The sequence below is a fragment of the Hippocampus guttulatus genome, chromosome 13 (assembly GCF_054856545.1).
Source record: "Hippocampus guttulatus isolate MCC_2025c chromosome 13, RoL_Hgut_1.0, whole genome shotgun sequence".
NCBI classification, from domain to species: domain Eukaryota; kingdom Metazoa; phylum Chordata; class Actinopteri; order Syngnathiformes; family Syngnathidae; genus Hippocampus; species Hippocampus guttulatus.
The window spans coordinates 2,010,496-2,026,893 of record NC_141273.1 but is presented as its reverse complement, the minus strand read 5'-3'; the positions used below and the strand labels follow the sequence as shown (position 1 = coordinate 2,026,893).

The following is a 16,398-nucleotide window of genomic DNA, read 5'->3' as shown; positions in this document are numbered from 1 at the left end:
GTCGAAAGTGTTTATTCATTGAAAAATATTTACTTTAAATTTGAAAACCAAACACCAGTTCGATGCATGAGACCCACATGTTATTCAGTATTAATTAGGAAATAGCACTTTTGTAAGCAGAAAAACAATCTTACGTTTTATTCACTGGTCACGCAATGACAGGTGTTGGCAAGTCATTAATTCACATAATCACGGTGTCACATCAAAGCTAAAATTGTCACATACAGTAACAGCAAACTAAACAATATACAAACAAGGAACGAAACAACTAAAAGAATGAGCGAATAAATAATTGAGACAAAACACACATTTAAACATTTCTTTTATATTCTTAGTGCCGCAAAGCATGCTGGGAACGCATCCAGTGTCCTCGTGATGCTCCACATACGGTACAATATATTATGTATTAATAAATTATACAAATAAAATATATCCATGATATAATATCCAATACATTACCTGTTGTATAGTAAAGTAAAATTTGTCGAATACAAACATTACAATATGGCACAGTATTGCATATACTGTACTGTACTGTAATTGAAATATAAACAATGTTGACGAATTTTGTTTCTCTTTCAAATGCTACTGACATGGCACTAAAATCCATGAAATTGCACCAATTTAATATTCTTTTGATGAAAACTGACGCTTGTTTAGTGTTTAAATGTAGTGTAGTTAGAATTTCAAAAATATGGACATGACCTTTGACAACAACGTAAATTGGTAGTTTGTGTCAAATTGTGTTTCTTATGCTTGTGCTGCAGAAACAGTAACTATTACCTCATGGACAATGCAACTAACAGTGATACGTTATGAAAGCCTCGATCAAAAAATATACCCACGTGTCAATACTGATCACCAATTCGACGAACAGTGATTAGTTTACTACAGCGAAACTCCCGGTTCAAGATGGCGTCTCGGTCCTCACGTCGTCAACCAGCAAACGCTCACTCTGAAGTCGTAGAAGAAGAAGCACGTGTGATTGGCGCTTTCATGTGGGCAAGATGGCGGTGGTCGTGCGGAGTTTACAAGACCAGATTGAAAAAGCCAAAGAAAGCTTGAAAAATGTTGACGATAATATTCGTAAATTAACTGGACGAGATCCCAATGAATTCAGGTAAAACGTCCCAAATTGAACCTCGCCTTTTTTTTACGCAATCGATTTAGCATTGCACACAACTGAGGGTGGGAGTGGGCTAACGCTGTTCGTTTGGCTAGCAAGCAAACGCTCGCCCTGCGCGGCACTAGTTTCGCGTTCGCGCTCCACATTCAAGATCAAGTATGTCAGTGCTGCTGGGGGTTAGGCTACAATGATAACAAAATCACGATAAATGCAAGTAGTCTTACAACGGTACGGGGAGTCTACGTCGCTCCCGAGTGTAGGCCTGGGATTCTTTGTTCAGTACTACGACTGAATTTGAACCAGAATGTTTCGACATCGATTCGCATCCACTACACGGACTTCGATTTATTTCACTTGGATACACAAACTCGCACAAGGCAAACTGGTGACTTTGCTGCTTGTTGTGTTTTCAGACCGGGCCAGCTGCGACGGTTCGGTGGGCCCATGGCAGGCGTGGCAGTTGCAGCAATGGGAGGAGGAGGTAGAGGAAGAGGATTTAACCTGCTCAGGTAATGTCCGAGTCGCAGAACAAACAAGAGCCCGTTTGTCGTATTCACGACTGGATGTCCGCATCATCGTGAATGACTTCTCCTACACTTTTTGAAATATGACTACATGACGTCTCTCCACAAGTCCCATTTTTTTAATGCACTGAGTTAAATATAATCTTTGGCTAAACTGTAGGAAAATCTCTTCATTAAAATTAAATGTTACCATCAAGCAGGCAGGCCTGAGAGCCTGTGTAGGCTTCAATCCTATAGTCTGCGGTGTTCATTTCGAAATATCAAACACCGTCATGCTACGGTATTTTATTTTTTTCCTAAATGTACTGACTGATTCAATACATGTGATAAGCATGGGCTTTTGACTTTTTCAATTAGCCTATTATGCATTCAAGTTTTAACCTTTCTCAGTTGGTCGCACCAGCACATGATTTAGCCACAAACCTTTTTTTAAATATTCATGCAAATTGGCATACCTGACAGGAACACGAGTTACCTTTGCAAAAATAAAAAACGTGAATATGAGGTTTGTTTGCAGTTCAGTTCAATTTACTTGGTGGCATCATAAAAGCCTCAATTCATATTGCTTACTGAGATTCGCGAAAATATATAGTGCTTAAAATTTTAAATTAAAGACCTCTAGTATTGCTTTTTCAAGCATTTTTCCTCGTCAGAATGTACGGAAACGTACACTACCTTCGACATGGGCGTTGGTCGATTGGGATATCGGCTCACAAATGTGTGGGCATAGACTAGTCCCCCCTCCCCCCACACACATTTATGTGGAGATGTCAGCGTTTCCATCCATCGTAAATGATACTGGATTTTATAGTCAGTGGATTTTGTATTAAATTGGCATGACTCTATTTCATTGCAAAATATTTAATAGTGTGTTCTAATAGTTTTACATGTGGTAATGATCTGTTCATGTTTAGACGCAGTCTCTCCGACATTGGCGGCGGTGGCCCCCCTGCCAAGCAGAGGGACATCGACGGTGCTTTGTTAAGGTGGTGCTTTTTTTCTGTCACATTTAACGTTTTGGTAACATCCGCATGTTATTTCAAAATCACAGATGTATGTATGTATGTGTGTGTTCTTGTGTGCAGGCTGGCAGGCGACCAGAGGGCCAGGAGAGATGTGCGTCACGACAGCGACGCCGAGGATGATGACGATGTCAAAAAGGTAAAGCGAGTTGATTCATGCCTTCGACACATCCCGGCCGGATTACTGTAATGCACTTTAATTTGGAGTCAGTCACTTCTCCATTAAGCGTTTCCAGTTGGTCCAGAATGCTGCTGTTCGCCTCTTGACTGGTATTTATAAGAGGGAGCACATAATCCTACTCTGGCATCCCTTCACTAGCTCTGTGTACATTTTAGAGTTCTTTTTAAGATCCTATTATTTCTTTTCGAATCTTTAAATGGCCTCGCTCCGCCTTACCGCTCTGAGCTCCTCCGCCCCTGCACACCTGCCTCAGGTCTACGGACCAGACACTATGAGGGGTACCAAGAACTAAGCCAAGGCTCAGAAGGGATCGAGCCTTTTCCGTTGCTGGGTCCCTCCCTTTGGAATGACATCCCACTGAACATTCGGCAAACCCCCCTCACTGCCCATCTTTAAAACTCTTCTCAAACCTCATTTGTATTCTTTGGCTTTTGACTCAGACTTGATTTTTAGTGTTACTGTTTTTGTATTTTCCCCTGACTTTGGTAGTCATTTATTGTTTTAGTGCACATTGTTGTCGATATGATATTTGCTCCATGTACAGCACTTTGTACACAGCGCGGGTTGGTTTAAAGTGCTCTATAAATACCGTTGAGTTAAAGGGCTGCCATGACCTGATGGCCGCATCGTATGAGGAGAAGCTAAATTGTCTGTGTTGGAAGAACGCCCTCAATAGTTGGTTTGCTCTCGTTTCCGCTCCCTTGCAGCCGGCGTTGCAGTCGTCAGTTGTAGCTACCTCCAAGGAGAGAACACGCCGGGACCTCATTCAAGATCAGACCATGGATGAGAAAGGCAAACAGAGGTAGGATGCACGAAACAATTTGTGCATGTCCTTGACTGACACTTAGTCATTCTGGTTCGATATGATTTGATGACCAACATTAAAATGCAGCATAGCATAGTCAGAGGGGTTTATTCCTTATTGCAGTGTTTTTCAAGCCAAAGCACATTTCTTTCATTGAAAAAAATCCCGCAGCACACCACTACCTGAAAATCTGAAAAAAAAGCTTATTTTAACAATTGTTCTATTGTTGCTGTAAGCATTTTTGTTAACATTGAGAGTTAACGTAATATTATAACACATTGAATACGAATCAAATCAACATCCATCCGATAATTGGTGCATTCGTTTTAATGGCAAGTAAAATAGTCAGTTGGAACTTTAACTTGCTCAGTGTCGGATTTTTTTCTGTGTGACAGCCGGTTCTTTTTTCTCCCGGTCGTTTGCGCTCTCCCGCAACATTGTACCAATCCCTTTTCCCATCTTGAGTCTTTGTATAATTCCAACATCATTCAAATGACTTTTCTGCAACATGCGTCGCTTGAGATAGTCCAGCTTCCATTTAGTCCATATTTTTCGCTTACGACTTTAGCTTTGCTGCATGTTTTGCAGAGCAGACCTTTCTCACTCGAAAAAGAAAATATCTCACCCAGTTTCACTGCTTGTTCTTCTATTTTCACATACTCCGACGGCCATTCCAACTTAAAAGAACCGCAGTTCATTCTTATTTTGGTTTGGGGAGTTGACGTGTCACATTCACTGCGCCGGTCGTTTTGATATGATGGGGGGATTCGCATTCACGTCACTTCTCGCCGCCGCTCTGTGATTGTTATGGAACAGAGAACATGAGCCAGTACCGTCGATGCCGCGATTGGCTGCATAGCGTCATTGCATCGTGTCGTGTGATTGGCTGGACACCTGTCACTCACTGAATTACACAGCAAATTGATACAGAAAAAAAAAGTGACATATCTAATCCATTTGCAGTGCGTCCACTGCGCTGGATAGGTTTTCTTGTGCGCTGAGAGTGTGCGACCGGTGCGCAGTTGCGCAGCTTAGAGGGAACATTGGTGCCTTTGCATCTCCGGTAAACGTAAATCTAAATGAAAGATACCTTTCATTGTATCGCCTTGCGTCGGAAACTTTGCTGGTCTCGAAGAATAAGGCTATTTCCGAGCTGTCGCTGCTCCCTACTGGTATGGAAGAGTACTACATGATTACTCTTCCAGGCGATCCGACCGCACAGGCATACATATTGTGTAATTTCCCACGGCACACGCACACACTGCCTTAAAGGTACATTTAAAATTGTAACCCACTCTAACGTTATGCACAGTTTAAAAATAAACACTCCACTCAAATACACTGGATAGAAAAAAAAAACCACTTTGAGAATCGGTGCATTCATCACCTCTTGTGTGACATTGCAGGACCAAATAAAAGACAACTGTTGATGAATAAAAAGTAATGGGGGAGAGGGGGAAGATTTTGCCTTCAACTTCAAAGCAAAATACATTTGGATCTGGTCATTCGATTAATCAGTGGAAGAGTTTAAATAATAATTGATTGTACAAAATGTTCAATCGTGAAAGACCGGTGAACTCCGTGTTTCTTTTGTTTTGTTGGTCAGGAATCGGCGCATGTTCGGCCTGCTCATGGGGACTCTGCAAAAATTTAAACAAGAGTCGAACGTTTGCACAGAGAAGGTGAGTATTTTTGTTTTATTCTGTTGCGTGGTGACAAACTGCTCCAGTAATCCTAAATGTGCTTTATAAGTCATACATTCATCTGCGCTGGGGCATCTGATCACGTGATTGGAAACGGGAGCCGGGCAGGTCCTTTTCAACCGATCAAGGCAAAAAGAACGGGTTTCCTCATTTTTTGTGAAATGTCGTCGGTCACGAGATGATCAAATAATCCAAGGCTGTCATTATCTTGGCAAATGATCTGTGATTGCTTGAAGACGGAGTGAGAGATGAGAGTAAAGTTCGTCTCTTTTCCTGGCTTGGCCCCCAGTGTACAAAAGATGTATTGGAGTACAATGCGGGAAAACAACGCGGACTGTTTCAAAAGTGCATTTTTGGTTTATTGCGCAGGCCACTAAAAATTGACGACCATCATCTGGGCACCCCATCATTAGATCTTTTTTGATCCTGTTCCCAGAAAAGAATCGGAATCGTTTCAAATCGTAATCGACATGAGGAATTGGATCCAGAATCATTTCTATTCCAACACAGCTTGAGTGTGTGGGCTCTCTTTGAATTTGAACGATTCAGTTTCTCCGCTCAATTCCGGATTTTGAAATGTGTAAATTGTGACAAAAATCACGAAAGACGGTTGCTACGAACCCTGTACTTAAAGTTTCATCCCACTCCCGTGCATGACAGATTTTTATTTATTTATTATTTCACAGCGTTCAATGTTTTTGTGAGTGAACTACGTTTTTTTTCCTTCTTTCCCCTTGCAGCAAAAGCGGCGCTCTGAGATCGAGCAGAAGCTTGAGGTTCAGGCTGAGGTTGAGAAGAAGAAGTTGGAGAGCGAGAAGAGGGAGTTGTTTGAAGAGAGGAGAGCCAAACAGACGGAGCTCAGACTGCTCGAACAGAAAGTGGAATTGGCTCAGTTGGTAAGATAAAACGCATCGCGTCAGAATTGAGACGCGTCACATTTTGCATTCACTTGGGTTGTTTGTGTTGGGAATGAGCAAACTAAACAGACGAGTCACTGATTAAAGCTTTAGTTGGTCGATAAATGTCATATAACGCCGTGCGAGTAATTCCACTTAAAATATAATTTGCACTTCATGTATTTTATCAGTGCATTCACTCTATTAATGCACATTAAATACATTAGATAATACCGTATTGGCCCGAATATAAGACGGCCCTGATTATAAGACGACCCCCTCTTTTTCAAGACTCAGGTTTGAAAAAAGACTTTTTGAACACCAAATTAATTTTTATACAAAAAATAATTACAGTACATCTGAAACAAATGATTATAGCAATATATTTGAGAGGAAAAGCATCTTGAAGTTTACACCATAACTTCTCAGCTGCCGGTTAACCTGGCCGATCTTCGACCCACTTTTCTCCAGATTGTCGCTACGTTTCTCCATTTTCTGTTATCTCTTCTATTATTTTCTTCTCTTTTCTTTCTTATCGCTATTTTTTATTTTTATTCTTCGTGCTACCGCTATTTTTATTTTTATTCTTCGTGACAGGGGTTCACTTTGGCCTGGGGAGGCAAGTTCAGCATTCGCTTCAATGATATCTGGCGCCAATGGGTATAATGTCTAGACCCCGAATATAAGACGACGCCCACTTTTTCAGTCTTATTTCAATGCAAAAAACACCGTCTTATATTCGGGCCAATACGGTAATCAAATCAGAGTGGTAAAATGTGAGTACATACAATATTGACACAGAATGTTTAATCGTATTTAAATTAAAATGATAAAATACATTTTTGGTTCAGCCAGGATCCAGGGGGGACTTTCTCCAGTTTAGGTTACTTTATTTGGACATAGATAAGCAGATTAAAGCACACGGGCGTCAAGGCTCTGCCAGCTGACCAACACTCAAATGACCTTCTCAACCTCTTTTTTTTTTGGGAAGGAGTACAACTGAGCTGCAGGCCAATCGGGTCAGAGCTCCGTAATTGGCCATCCACAGATGGTCAAAATGTCATCTTAGAACAATACACAGTGAAGTCGCAATACAAACAAATTGCCTAGCTATAGCTGTTTGGACTTGTGGCTTATAAATGTCAGATAGCTGTGAAGGAACTGCATTGTGTTCCATGTTCCCCTTCAGCAAGAGGAGTGGACCAACCATAACGACAATCTGGTGAAATTCATTCGCACCAAGACCAGGCCACACATCTTCTACCGACCTGGGAAGATGTGCTCCGCCAGCCAGAAACTCCTCGACGACTCCACCAAGAAACTAAATGGTCAGAGGGAGCGCTTTGAAGTTGTCGCCGAGGTGTGCGCGGTCCAGTTTTGGCAGGTGAAAAGCGATGTCCGTTTGTCTTTCGACAGCTGTGTTTGAAGAGCGGCGCGAAGCATTCACGGAACACATCAACAAGATGGAGTCCCGACCACGGCGGCAGCTAAACCGCGACCAGGACGGCAGCTCTGCGGCGACAGGGAAGGACCACTCGGCGGAGGGTAAGCCAGCAGGTCAGGTAGACAAGGTGACAGGTAACAAGAGGGCTGCGCGCATGGAGGAAGATGATGATGAGGAGGAGGAGGAGGAGGATCAGGAAGAGGAGGAGAAAGAGAAGGGGGTGGATGGAGAACAGGGGGCTAGCGAGGTCGCGGGGAAAGGTGAGCTAGAGGAAGGGGGGGATAGCAGGGAAGGCTTAAATGAGGACGAGGGGATGGAGTTTGAGGAAGCAGGGAATGGGGAGAAGGCAGGTGAGGAAAAGGAGAAGACGCAGGTGCGTGGCGAAAAAGAGGAGGAGGCGCGTCCAGGGTCAGAAGAGATGGAAGTGGAGGCAGGCAAAGAGCAGGGGGACGGCAGTAAGACGGAGCAGGATGAAAACGGTAAAGAGGGCCCCTCAGACCTTGAAACCGAAAAGACGGAGATCACCCCTCCGTGCGAGCCAATCGCGAGCCAACAAGAGGCGACTCGCAGCGCTCAGCTCGGTCCCCCAAACCCCACCCCAGAGGAACCAGCCGCACCCTTGGCTGAGCCTCCGATGGCCCCAACAACCGAAACGGTCTCCGGCGCTGCGGGCCAGGAGCCGGCGGTTCCTTCCGCCGAGATCCCCGATTCCGCCGGCTTGAACCCGGCCGAGCAAAGGCAACCCGGAGACGAGTCGGCCGTCAAGCCTCAGCCCGATGCGCAGGAGGCCCCGAGCAGCCCGAGCGCGCTTCTCAAGGAGCAGAAAGAAGGCGCGAGGGGGAGGAAGAAGGCGAAGGAGTCAAAAAAGGGCCGCAGTCAAAGTCGCAGCTCTTCGTCTTCCTCTTCCGGCTCCTCCTCCAGCGGAAGCTCTTCGTCTTCATCCGCTTCAAGCCACTCATCCTCATCCTCATCCTCGTCGACCTCCTCGTCCAGCAGTCGAAGTCGCAGCCGGGAGAGCGGCAAGCGCAGCAAAAGACCGTCAGGCAGGGACAAGAAGAAAGAGGAGAGGAGTCACCGCAAGAAAGGAGGGAGTAGTGGAGGCGCAGGAGGCAAGGATGCCAAGGAAGGGAGGAAGAGGAAGAGCAATGAAGGGAGGAGCAGGTCATCTCGCAGCGATAGGGAGCAGAAAGACAAAGAGAGGAAGGACAAGAGACGCTAAACTGGGCCCTGTTCTATTTTGTTGTCTTGAGAAGCTGGTGACAGCGGGGCAACCGCGTCAGACTTCATCGCACATCCAATTAGTTTTATTTGGTTTTTTAAACACCCACCACAGCACCATTTGATCGATACAAGTTGAAGCGTTTCCTTTACACCCGGCCAGAGTAAATCACTGATTTTAGTCAAAATGATAGTGTAATGTCTCACAATTGCAGGACAGCTCGTTTGTACCCATTAAAAAATGTTTTGAGGAAGGACAGTTTGGCTCTTTTAGAAAAATCGATCTTAGTTTTTTTGTTTTTTTTTTTTGCTTGTGTAATGACGACTGCACATTTTCCGTCCTGCTGTCCTCCATGTCACTCTGCCAATGACATCTATATCACACACTGGTCGTCTTCAATTCTTGTGACTACTTGTCACTTGATCCATGTCATGATTGTTGTTATGTGACTTATTGGTTTTTCAAAAATGTTTTTCATTGTTTTTGTATCATCCAGCCTGCTTCAAATTAAAGGTGATATAATTAGCACGTGTGTGCTTTTTCTTAAGTGTTATGACAGAGATGTAATGGGCGGGGGGCTACAGGGTGTGAGGCTGCAAATTGCTGCACATGCACTCTAGTTAATGGAAGACAATAAGGGGTGGGGTAGATGATGTCCATGGCAGCTTTTTTTTTTTTTTTTAACCTTATCTGTTTGGGGGCTTGAATGGATTGCAAAGCAGCACAAGCTACCTGTTTTTCCATCCATCTCAGACGGCGGCCATTTTGCCACTTGCTGTCGACTGAAGAGACCACGTCACAGTGCCTACGGGCTCAGCTGTTTTCTGGGTTTGGTTATTTGATATTGCAAATTGAGCCTGTTGTATTAACCTGGCACTTTAAGAGGGGCGGGGCTGCCACTGACAGGTGACCGTTCGCGCGACGTATAAAAAACAGGATCGCATTATGTTACGTTAGTGAATACACTCGCTTCGTCGTCGGCATGGCCCAATGGTAAGCTGCGCGTGTGCTTTTCTTTACCATATACTGTATGTAAAGTTAGCTTTAGATTCGATCATGATCGGTTGCTTTGTCTGCTTTGCGTTGTGTCCGTTGTGCTTTGTTTGCAATCACAGTTACAGTTCGCAATCGGCAATTTAGACAGCGTGGGCCAAAGTGTGTCTAGAACAGTGGTGTCTTTATTTGACTCATTTTGCATAGTTGTCATGTTTGTCCAGCTGCAATTTGATGTTTGAACAAAGTACATTGCGTTGCAGCTGGGCTTAATCATGCCGGCGCTCCACTTCCGGGTTGGACCTTTTGGGACTTGTAGTTCTTTTATTCGAGTCGACTTGATATGTTTGTGATGTATGGTTTCTTACGTTTAAAATAATGACGATAATACATAGTGAAATCATGGTTGATTAAAGTACTTATTAAATGTATTGTTAAAATAAAAGTATTAATTAATGTAAATTATATACATATTTACATCGTGATGCAGAAAGATAGATGTATTCATTTTTTTTACTGCATTTATGTGTGCTTTAGGTTATTACCTGCTACTGCTTCTGATACTGCTACTGCAATTACTTCCGTTTCATCTACTACTACATCTACTTCTGCTGCAAAGTGTCCCAATAAATGTATCAAAAAAGTACAGAAAGAGTGATCCTTCCATGCTGGCCGACGATCCCTATTCAGAGGGCCGTGAAAAAACGGAATTAACTGAACAGAGCCCTTTGGCAGTGTGATGTCATTTTCAGTCGACGGCAAGTTGCAAAATGACCACTCCCTGAAATGGATTAAGAATGGTTGAATTTTGCTGCAAAATTTATATTCCTCTAATGCAGTATTAATCAGAACGTTGTGCTTTTAGATGAGCGCATCTGAAAAGAACATACTGCAAATAAGGTTTTTGACTTGAAGTACATGACTTATTCTACCCACATCACACTATTCATCAAAAATGTTACATTTGCGCAAATTGAGTTTTATGGGCAAGGGATGCCACTTCAAGTGTCACAAATGACATATTGGCCTGTCCTGGCTTATGAGTGGATGTTTTTTAATTAAATTTGTCAACTAAACTGCAAAAGGGAATTTATGTTGATGAATAAAGTTCCACTGTTTCACTCTAGCATGTCAACCTCACGGTATAGAGGTCATGGGTTCGATCCCGGCTTCCTTCCTGTGAGGAGTTTGCCTGCGCGGGTTTTCTCCAGGTACTCTGGTTTCCTCCCACATTCTAAAAACATGCATGGCAGGCTGGTTAAACTGTATTACATGTTCATGTTTTGACATCTATGAATGTTCATCCTGTATTATACATCGTAGTTGGCGGCGATTTTGTTGGAAATGGTTACAATGAACTACCGTTACAACGTACAAATTTGTTATCTCCATTGAGGTACTTACATTTATTTCAGTGGGGTCAAAGTGTTTCAAACCTCTTGTGGTGAGTTTAAATGGGAGCATCGAAAACAAATAGTTGATTAGAGATAACATGTTCATTATTAGCCCATAACGTTGGGTTGACGATGTAAGTTGATCACAAACCACATTTCGAAGGTGCTTGTTGAACTGCACCAAATATGCAGTCACCAATGTTTAATAGATTTACCTTGAATTCATTCTGAGTACAAAATTCAGTTAACTCACAGTTCACCGCTCATATGAAAATGATCAGACTCATTACTGGTCTGATAGCTGCACGACTTCATCAACAGGATGCGTGTACGTGGTCTAGTTGTCCACAACTGTAGAGTTTTTCTTTTTTTTTTTTAAACTTGACTGCAGCCTTCTGGTTGTCATGGTGGGATCCATTTGTCATCCGTAAAACAAAAAGACTTTCACTCCGGCTCGTCTGCCAAGTCATTCTGCTCAAAGTATCTACATAAAAAAAACAAGTGAGAACATTAGTTTATCATTCACTCCAAGGATGGCTTTTGTCTCGAGATGAAAAACAATGACTGGTTATTGATTACACCCATCAGTAAGATGAAGATACTCAGTAAAACCAGCGAATTGCATGTACTATATCACAGGTGTCCAAGTCAAGGCCCGGGGGCCAGATCTGGCCCTCCACATCATTTTATATGGCTCGCGAAAGTAAATCAAGCACGTCAACTTCCAGGATGCTTGCTAAAATCTGAACCAAAATTTCAAATTGTCATATGGAATCCATAATAATGTGGAGATATTGCAAGCATTTTCTCGTTTCCAAACCCCTTATTACATGAATGTAAACAATGATGAAACAAGTCATTATTCTTGACTTCAAAACTAGGTAGCCATCAATTTGTTGTATGCTGTGCATGTAATATGTGAAGGTGATTAAACATTTATATGGTTTCACAAAATTCAGTCATAACGGCCCTCCAAAGGAAACCATAACTACAATGTGGCCCGCAACAAAAAATGAGTTTGACAACCCTGTACTATATGACGATGTGCTCATGGTTTGTGCTCCAATTTTTATTCTCCTTCAATTACCTTGCAACTAAACAGATGAGAAGATTGAGGGCGGGCAAGTTGTCATCGTCCTGGCTCGCCTACACAAAGCAGGTCAGACCAGTCAATCGACAGTGTCATTTTGAAGTCCCAACTCGGCACATATCCTTGAATCAATCCTCAGTACATCCAAAAAAGCCTTGCTGCATCTTACCAGGTTGCTGCGCAGCTGAGCACATCTCCGAGCCAACTGCCTGATTGAAGAATGGACTTCAGGCAGCAATGGTTTCTCCAAGCAGGCCAACAGTGCGTACAACCAGCGGCCCTGAGGTGGAGCGGTGGGATTGGGGGAATTAATTTGGCAAATCATGTTCATGGTCTGGGAACTTGAAGTATTAAAAGGGGCCATATCATTCTATTTGAAGCTTTCTGCAGTTAACTGTAATAGACTGGATATATGATTTATGTCTTAACGTTTGGTGCAATGGTGACCTCATTTTTTATTCACCCTTTAAGGGACAGCGCTTACTACAGTGGACAGCTTATCGTGTTATCAGGTTATAGCACAGGTGTGAAAGTCGAGGCCCGGGGGCCAGATCCGGCCTGCCACATCATTTTATGCGGCGCGCCAAAAGCGATTCATGTGTCGACTTCCACGATCCTTGCTAAAGTCTGAACCAAAATGTCAAATTGCGATTGTGTAATAAATAATGTTGAAATTTCGCAATCATTTTGTTACCCTGTTGGCACTCACTTGAACAATAATCGAACAAACAGCTGTTTTTAAGATGCGTCACAAGGAGTGGCAGGTTCGACGAAGGCTGAAGTGACAGCCGAAACTGTCAGCTAAGTAAGAGTTTTCCTCTTCTTCAAAAGAGACCATTGTCATTGACATCCCTAATTGTCTTCTGCCGTGCATGCAGCCTTGTATTGGATCTCATTTGATGGGATGTACGGAAACTGTCATTCACATGACCTCGTCAGTGACTTTAGTCGATGAGCAAGTCAAAAGTATTCCCTTCATTCAGTGGCCAAGAAAATGTGTCTTGTTTGTATAATACGTTGCACGTCCTACGGTGGCACCCAACAGGAGCATGAATGCCAACTCACCAACTGGGGGACAAAATCTCTTTCTTCAAACCAACTGATCAGAATATCCAACAATGTCAGGACGGTAGCCTACAGACAAAGCAAATGCAAAGAGGACAATGTTGATCCTGAATGGAAGCTAGGGTGGCTCGATTGGACCAAACTTACCTGGCTGAATCGGCTGACGATGCTCAGGAAGGGTGGGAAGCCAACCTGAACAAAACATTTTGCTACTAGATTTCAATCAATTATATGCAGAAGAATCCAAATCTTATTTAATCCAACCTTGCTGTAGTCCAGCCCTGCCTCTGCATCGGCATCTGTGTGCGAGGACAATGTACCTTGAGAGACCCGTTCTCCTAAACAAAACCGCTTCCAGCCTTCCTCATCTGCTTGCTTTGGCTGCAGATAAACAACTGCATATGAATGACAACCATTCACTGACATCATCAGCAAAAAAAAAAAAAAACTCTCGAATTATCATCATAGTTCTCACCAAGACGACATTGTCATCAAGAGAGTGGCTGCTCCAGTGTTGTCTGTTCTTTGTGATGCTCTGAGCGAAATGCAGAAAAGGTCAGAGGAACCCTTTCACAACGAGGATCCATTTTTAAGTATGCATAGCATAGTTAGTTATTTTTAATCACCTGTCTGACATCGGAAAAACTGCTGACTTGCCTCTGTTGCCAATCTAGGCTGGGAGAAAATCCAGCTGGAGCAGCATGGCACTCTGCCACCTGGAACACATTCAATGGTCATGTGATTCAAACATATTTGAGTAACAGTATATCTGCTGAGGGTGTGCAAAAAAATCGATTGACCCAACAATCAGATTTTTATATTCCGATATTCAATAAATCGATGTCAAAGTTTAGAATCGATTTTCATGATTTTTCAAACAGCAGAGGGGACGATACCACTTCCCTCCAGCAGAGGGCAGCGCGGGGCCAATTTGTTGTGATGAGTCTGTAGGCAAAAGAAATCAGCGGAGTCGCACTACGTAATCTTGAACTCGCCAGTGCCTGAGCCACGCAGTCGGAGCAAAAAACAAACAAGAAAATGGCGGATGGTGAAAATGCTATGGCGTCTTCTTGACCGCTGATGGCACTGACCAGCAACATGTTGTGATGTTATACCACGGGCATTTGGCTGAAAAGAAATGTCAGAAAGAGTGACTGGCAACCCGATGAACATCTGGTTGCATTGATTGAAGTACGTGATTCAATTTAGAGATATATATTTTTTAACGGTACAATAAAAGAAAATGTGCTTCTTGAGGAAAAAAACAATAACTGTGATATTGAATCGCAAACCGCAGTATAATCAATGATCGTGATATAAATCTAATCATCACACCAGTATGCTGATTTGAATCGAATTGAGAGGTAAGTGCATCGTCCCACCCCTAATATCTGCTAATGGAACAAAATTATATACTTTTTTTTCTCACCGATTTGCCGACCATCACACACCACAATTGTGTACACAGAGGGGGCATAATTATTCGATCGGCTGTAAATTTTGCTACCCTACAAAGAAGTTGGGTCGTTTATTACTAACTCTGAATTATAGACAAGATATCAGTTGCAAATGCATACAAACAAGCACGATAAAAGTTGTAAAATCCTGTACATTTTATTGAGTGGAAAAAAACACGAGCAGCATTACTAGCTCACCCAGAGCGGTGGTGCCCATGTAGTACACAGCTGTGCACGTGTCATCAATTGCAAATACTGGTGATTCTAAAATGTAATTTGTAAAAAGCACACAAGGAATCGTTTCTTTACCTATCATGACATCTCTGTCCCCCCTTGAGCAAGACTAAAAAGATGCGTCATAAGATGTCAGGAACAAGACTGTAGACCTGAAAGAGGCTGTAATCTGGTACAAAATCATAAACGGCCTGGTGACAAGGGAAAACTATTGGCAATGGCACCATTATTTGCCCTGGTTATCCACTTTTGTGATATTTTTGTTTGATGGTGTGCCATGAGATTCTTTTTTTTTTAATCGAACCATGTGCCTCTGCTTCATAAGATTGTGAAACACTGCCATAATCAATAAACAACCACAAACCTTAATCCTACTTTGTAAATGATCACATTTATAAATTCAGCAATGGAGCAGGTTACTGAAACTAATAAATGTATGAAAATATAGAAACGAACAATTTGGAGAAATGGTAAAAAGAACAAACAAACAAAGCGATCAATGAAAGGATATCTCACTCACAGATATGTTGACAGTTTGTTGCTTCTTTAATTTCTTGGGGTCAATTTTCGCAACCACCACTTCTGGACACAACGCTGCCTCCAACCTGAGGGGAAAAGGACATGCATCGACTGTTTGAACCATACTATTACATGGACCTGAAGATGGTATGAAATAACAATCCAATTAAGTTCCATACTACATAGGACAACGACGATGGCGCACTAGTTAGAAGTATTTTTTTTCCGACTACTGTATAACATTACGCAGTAGTGGGATGATTTGGGCGCACGAGTAGATCTACACGTTTCTCGTGAGGTAAAAGTGTGTACTCGTTTTGACATCAGGATAGTGCAATTAATAGTAACATAAAAATAACTAGAACGTCAGAGAGATGCTTCACTAGGAGTAAGGTAAGAGGTAGAGTTTCATGCGGGCATACTGGACTTGTCGGAGATACTCTTGGGGGTTTCTTGGCGGACCATCCAGGTTGAGAACCGATGAAGTTTCTCCGCAATCAATGGGCAGCAGCCGCGGCATTAAATCCTCCACGTCGGACTTCATGTTAAAACAAATTAGGCTGTTAATGCTCCGGGAGAAAAAAAAAAGAAATGTTGTATTTCACAGACGCAGTAAAAAGTGTATTCAAGGCGCCATCTTGCTGTAAAACGCGGTTTGATTACGCCATCAAATGTGCGCCGTGTTGTGTCGAACGACAAATGCGTCACGTGTGTCGTCATGTCTGG

At 42.8% G+C, this 16,398-nt stretch overlaps 2 protein-coding genes and 1 long non-coding RNA gene across 4 annotated transcripts; 2 read left to right on the top strand and 1 right to left on the bottom strand.

Moving 5' to 3' along the window:
* Nucleotides 1-955: 955 nt before the first annotated feature.
* On the top strand, nt 956-9,446 carry pnn (pinin, desmosome associated protein). The gene is made up of 9 exons (XM_086127881.1): nt 956-1,120; nt 1,540-1,635; nt 2,565-2,636; nt 2,736-2,811; nt 3,561-3,655; nt 5,265-5,340; nt 6,102-6,257; nt 7,447-7,585; nt 7,674-9,446. The coding sequence occupies exons 1-9, from the start codon at nt 1,008-1,010 to the stop codon at nt 8,918-8,920; spliced, it is 2,070 nt and encodes a 689-aa protein (XP_085984007.1). The 5' UTR covers nt 956-1,007; the 3' UTR covers nt 8,921-9,446.
* A 171-nt stretch (nt 9,447-9,617) lies between these two features.
* Nucleotides 9,618-12,714, top strand: LOC147195895 (uncharacterized). Of its 2 annotated transcripts, XR_015102649.1 has the most exons (4): nt 9,618-9,913; nt 11,041-11,124; nt 12,410-12,466; nt 12,570-12,714. It is a non-coding gene; the product is annotated as an uncharacterized LOC147195895 (long non-coding RNA). The 2 variants fall into 2 exon arrangements; XR_015102650.1 differs by lacking the exon at nt 11,041-11,124.
* Nucleotides 11,474-16,356, bottom strand: gemin2 (gem (nuclear organelle) associated protein 2). The gene is made up of 10 exons (XM_086126974.1): nt 16,095-16,356; nt 15,674-15,758; nt 14,089-14,178; nt 13,938-13,997; nt 13,727-13,843; nt 13,610-13,654; nt 13,463-13,531; nt 12,567-12,677; nt 12,395-12,453; nt 11,474-11,791 (listed from the first exon to the last, which is right to left on the bottom strand). Exons 1-10 carry the CDS (start codon nt 16,214-16,216, stop codon nt 11,752-11,754), a joined length of 798 nt encoding a protein of 265 aa, XP_085983100.1. The 5' UTR covers nt 16,217-16,356; the 3' UTR covers nt 11,474-11,751.
* Between the last annotated feature and the right edge of the window lie 42 nt (nt 16,357-16,398).

What these genes read in the sequence shown, in the direction of transcription:
- pnn (XM_086127881.1), top strand. Translation starts at nt 1,008, where the DNA reads ATGGCGGTGGTCGTGCGGAGTTTACAAGACCAGATTGAAAAAGCCAAA. An exon ending in CGAGATCCCAATGAATTCAG is followed by an intron (nt 1,121 to 1,539) that starts GTAAAACGTCCC and finishes TTGTGTTTTCAG; the next exon opens with ACCGGGCCAGCTGCGACGGT. An exon ending in ATCGACGGTGCTTTGTTAAG is followed by an intron (nt 2,637 to 2,735) that starts GTGGTGCTTTTT and finishes TCTTGTGTGCAG; the next exon opens with GCTGGCAGGCGACCAGAGGG.
- gemin2 (XM_086126974.1), bottom strand. Translation starts at nt 16,216, where the DNA reads ATGAAGTCCGACGTGGAGGATTTAATGCCGCGGCTGCTGCCCATTGAT. An exon ending in AACAAACTGTCAACATATCT is followed by an intron (nt 14,179 to 15,673) that starts GTGAGTGAGATA and finishes AATGTGTTCCAG; the next exon opens with GTGGCAGAGTGCCATGCTGC. An exon ending in CAGGGCTGGACTACAGCAAG is followed by an intron (nt 13,655 to 13,726) that starts GTTGGATTAAAT and finishes TGTTTTGTTCAG; the next exon opens with GTTGGCTTCCCACCCTTCCT.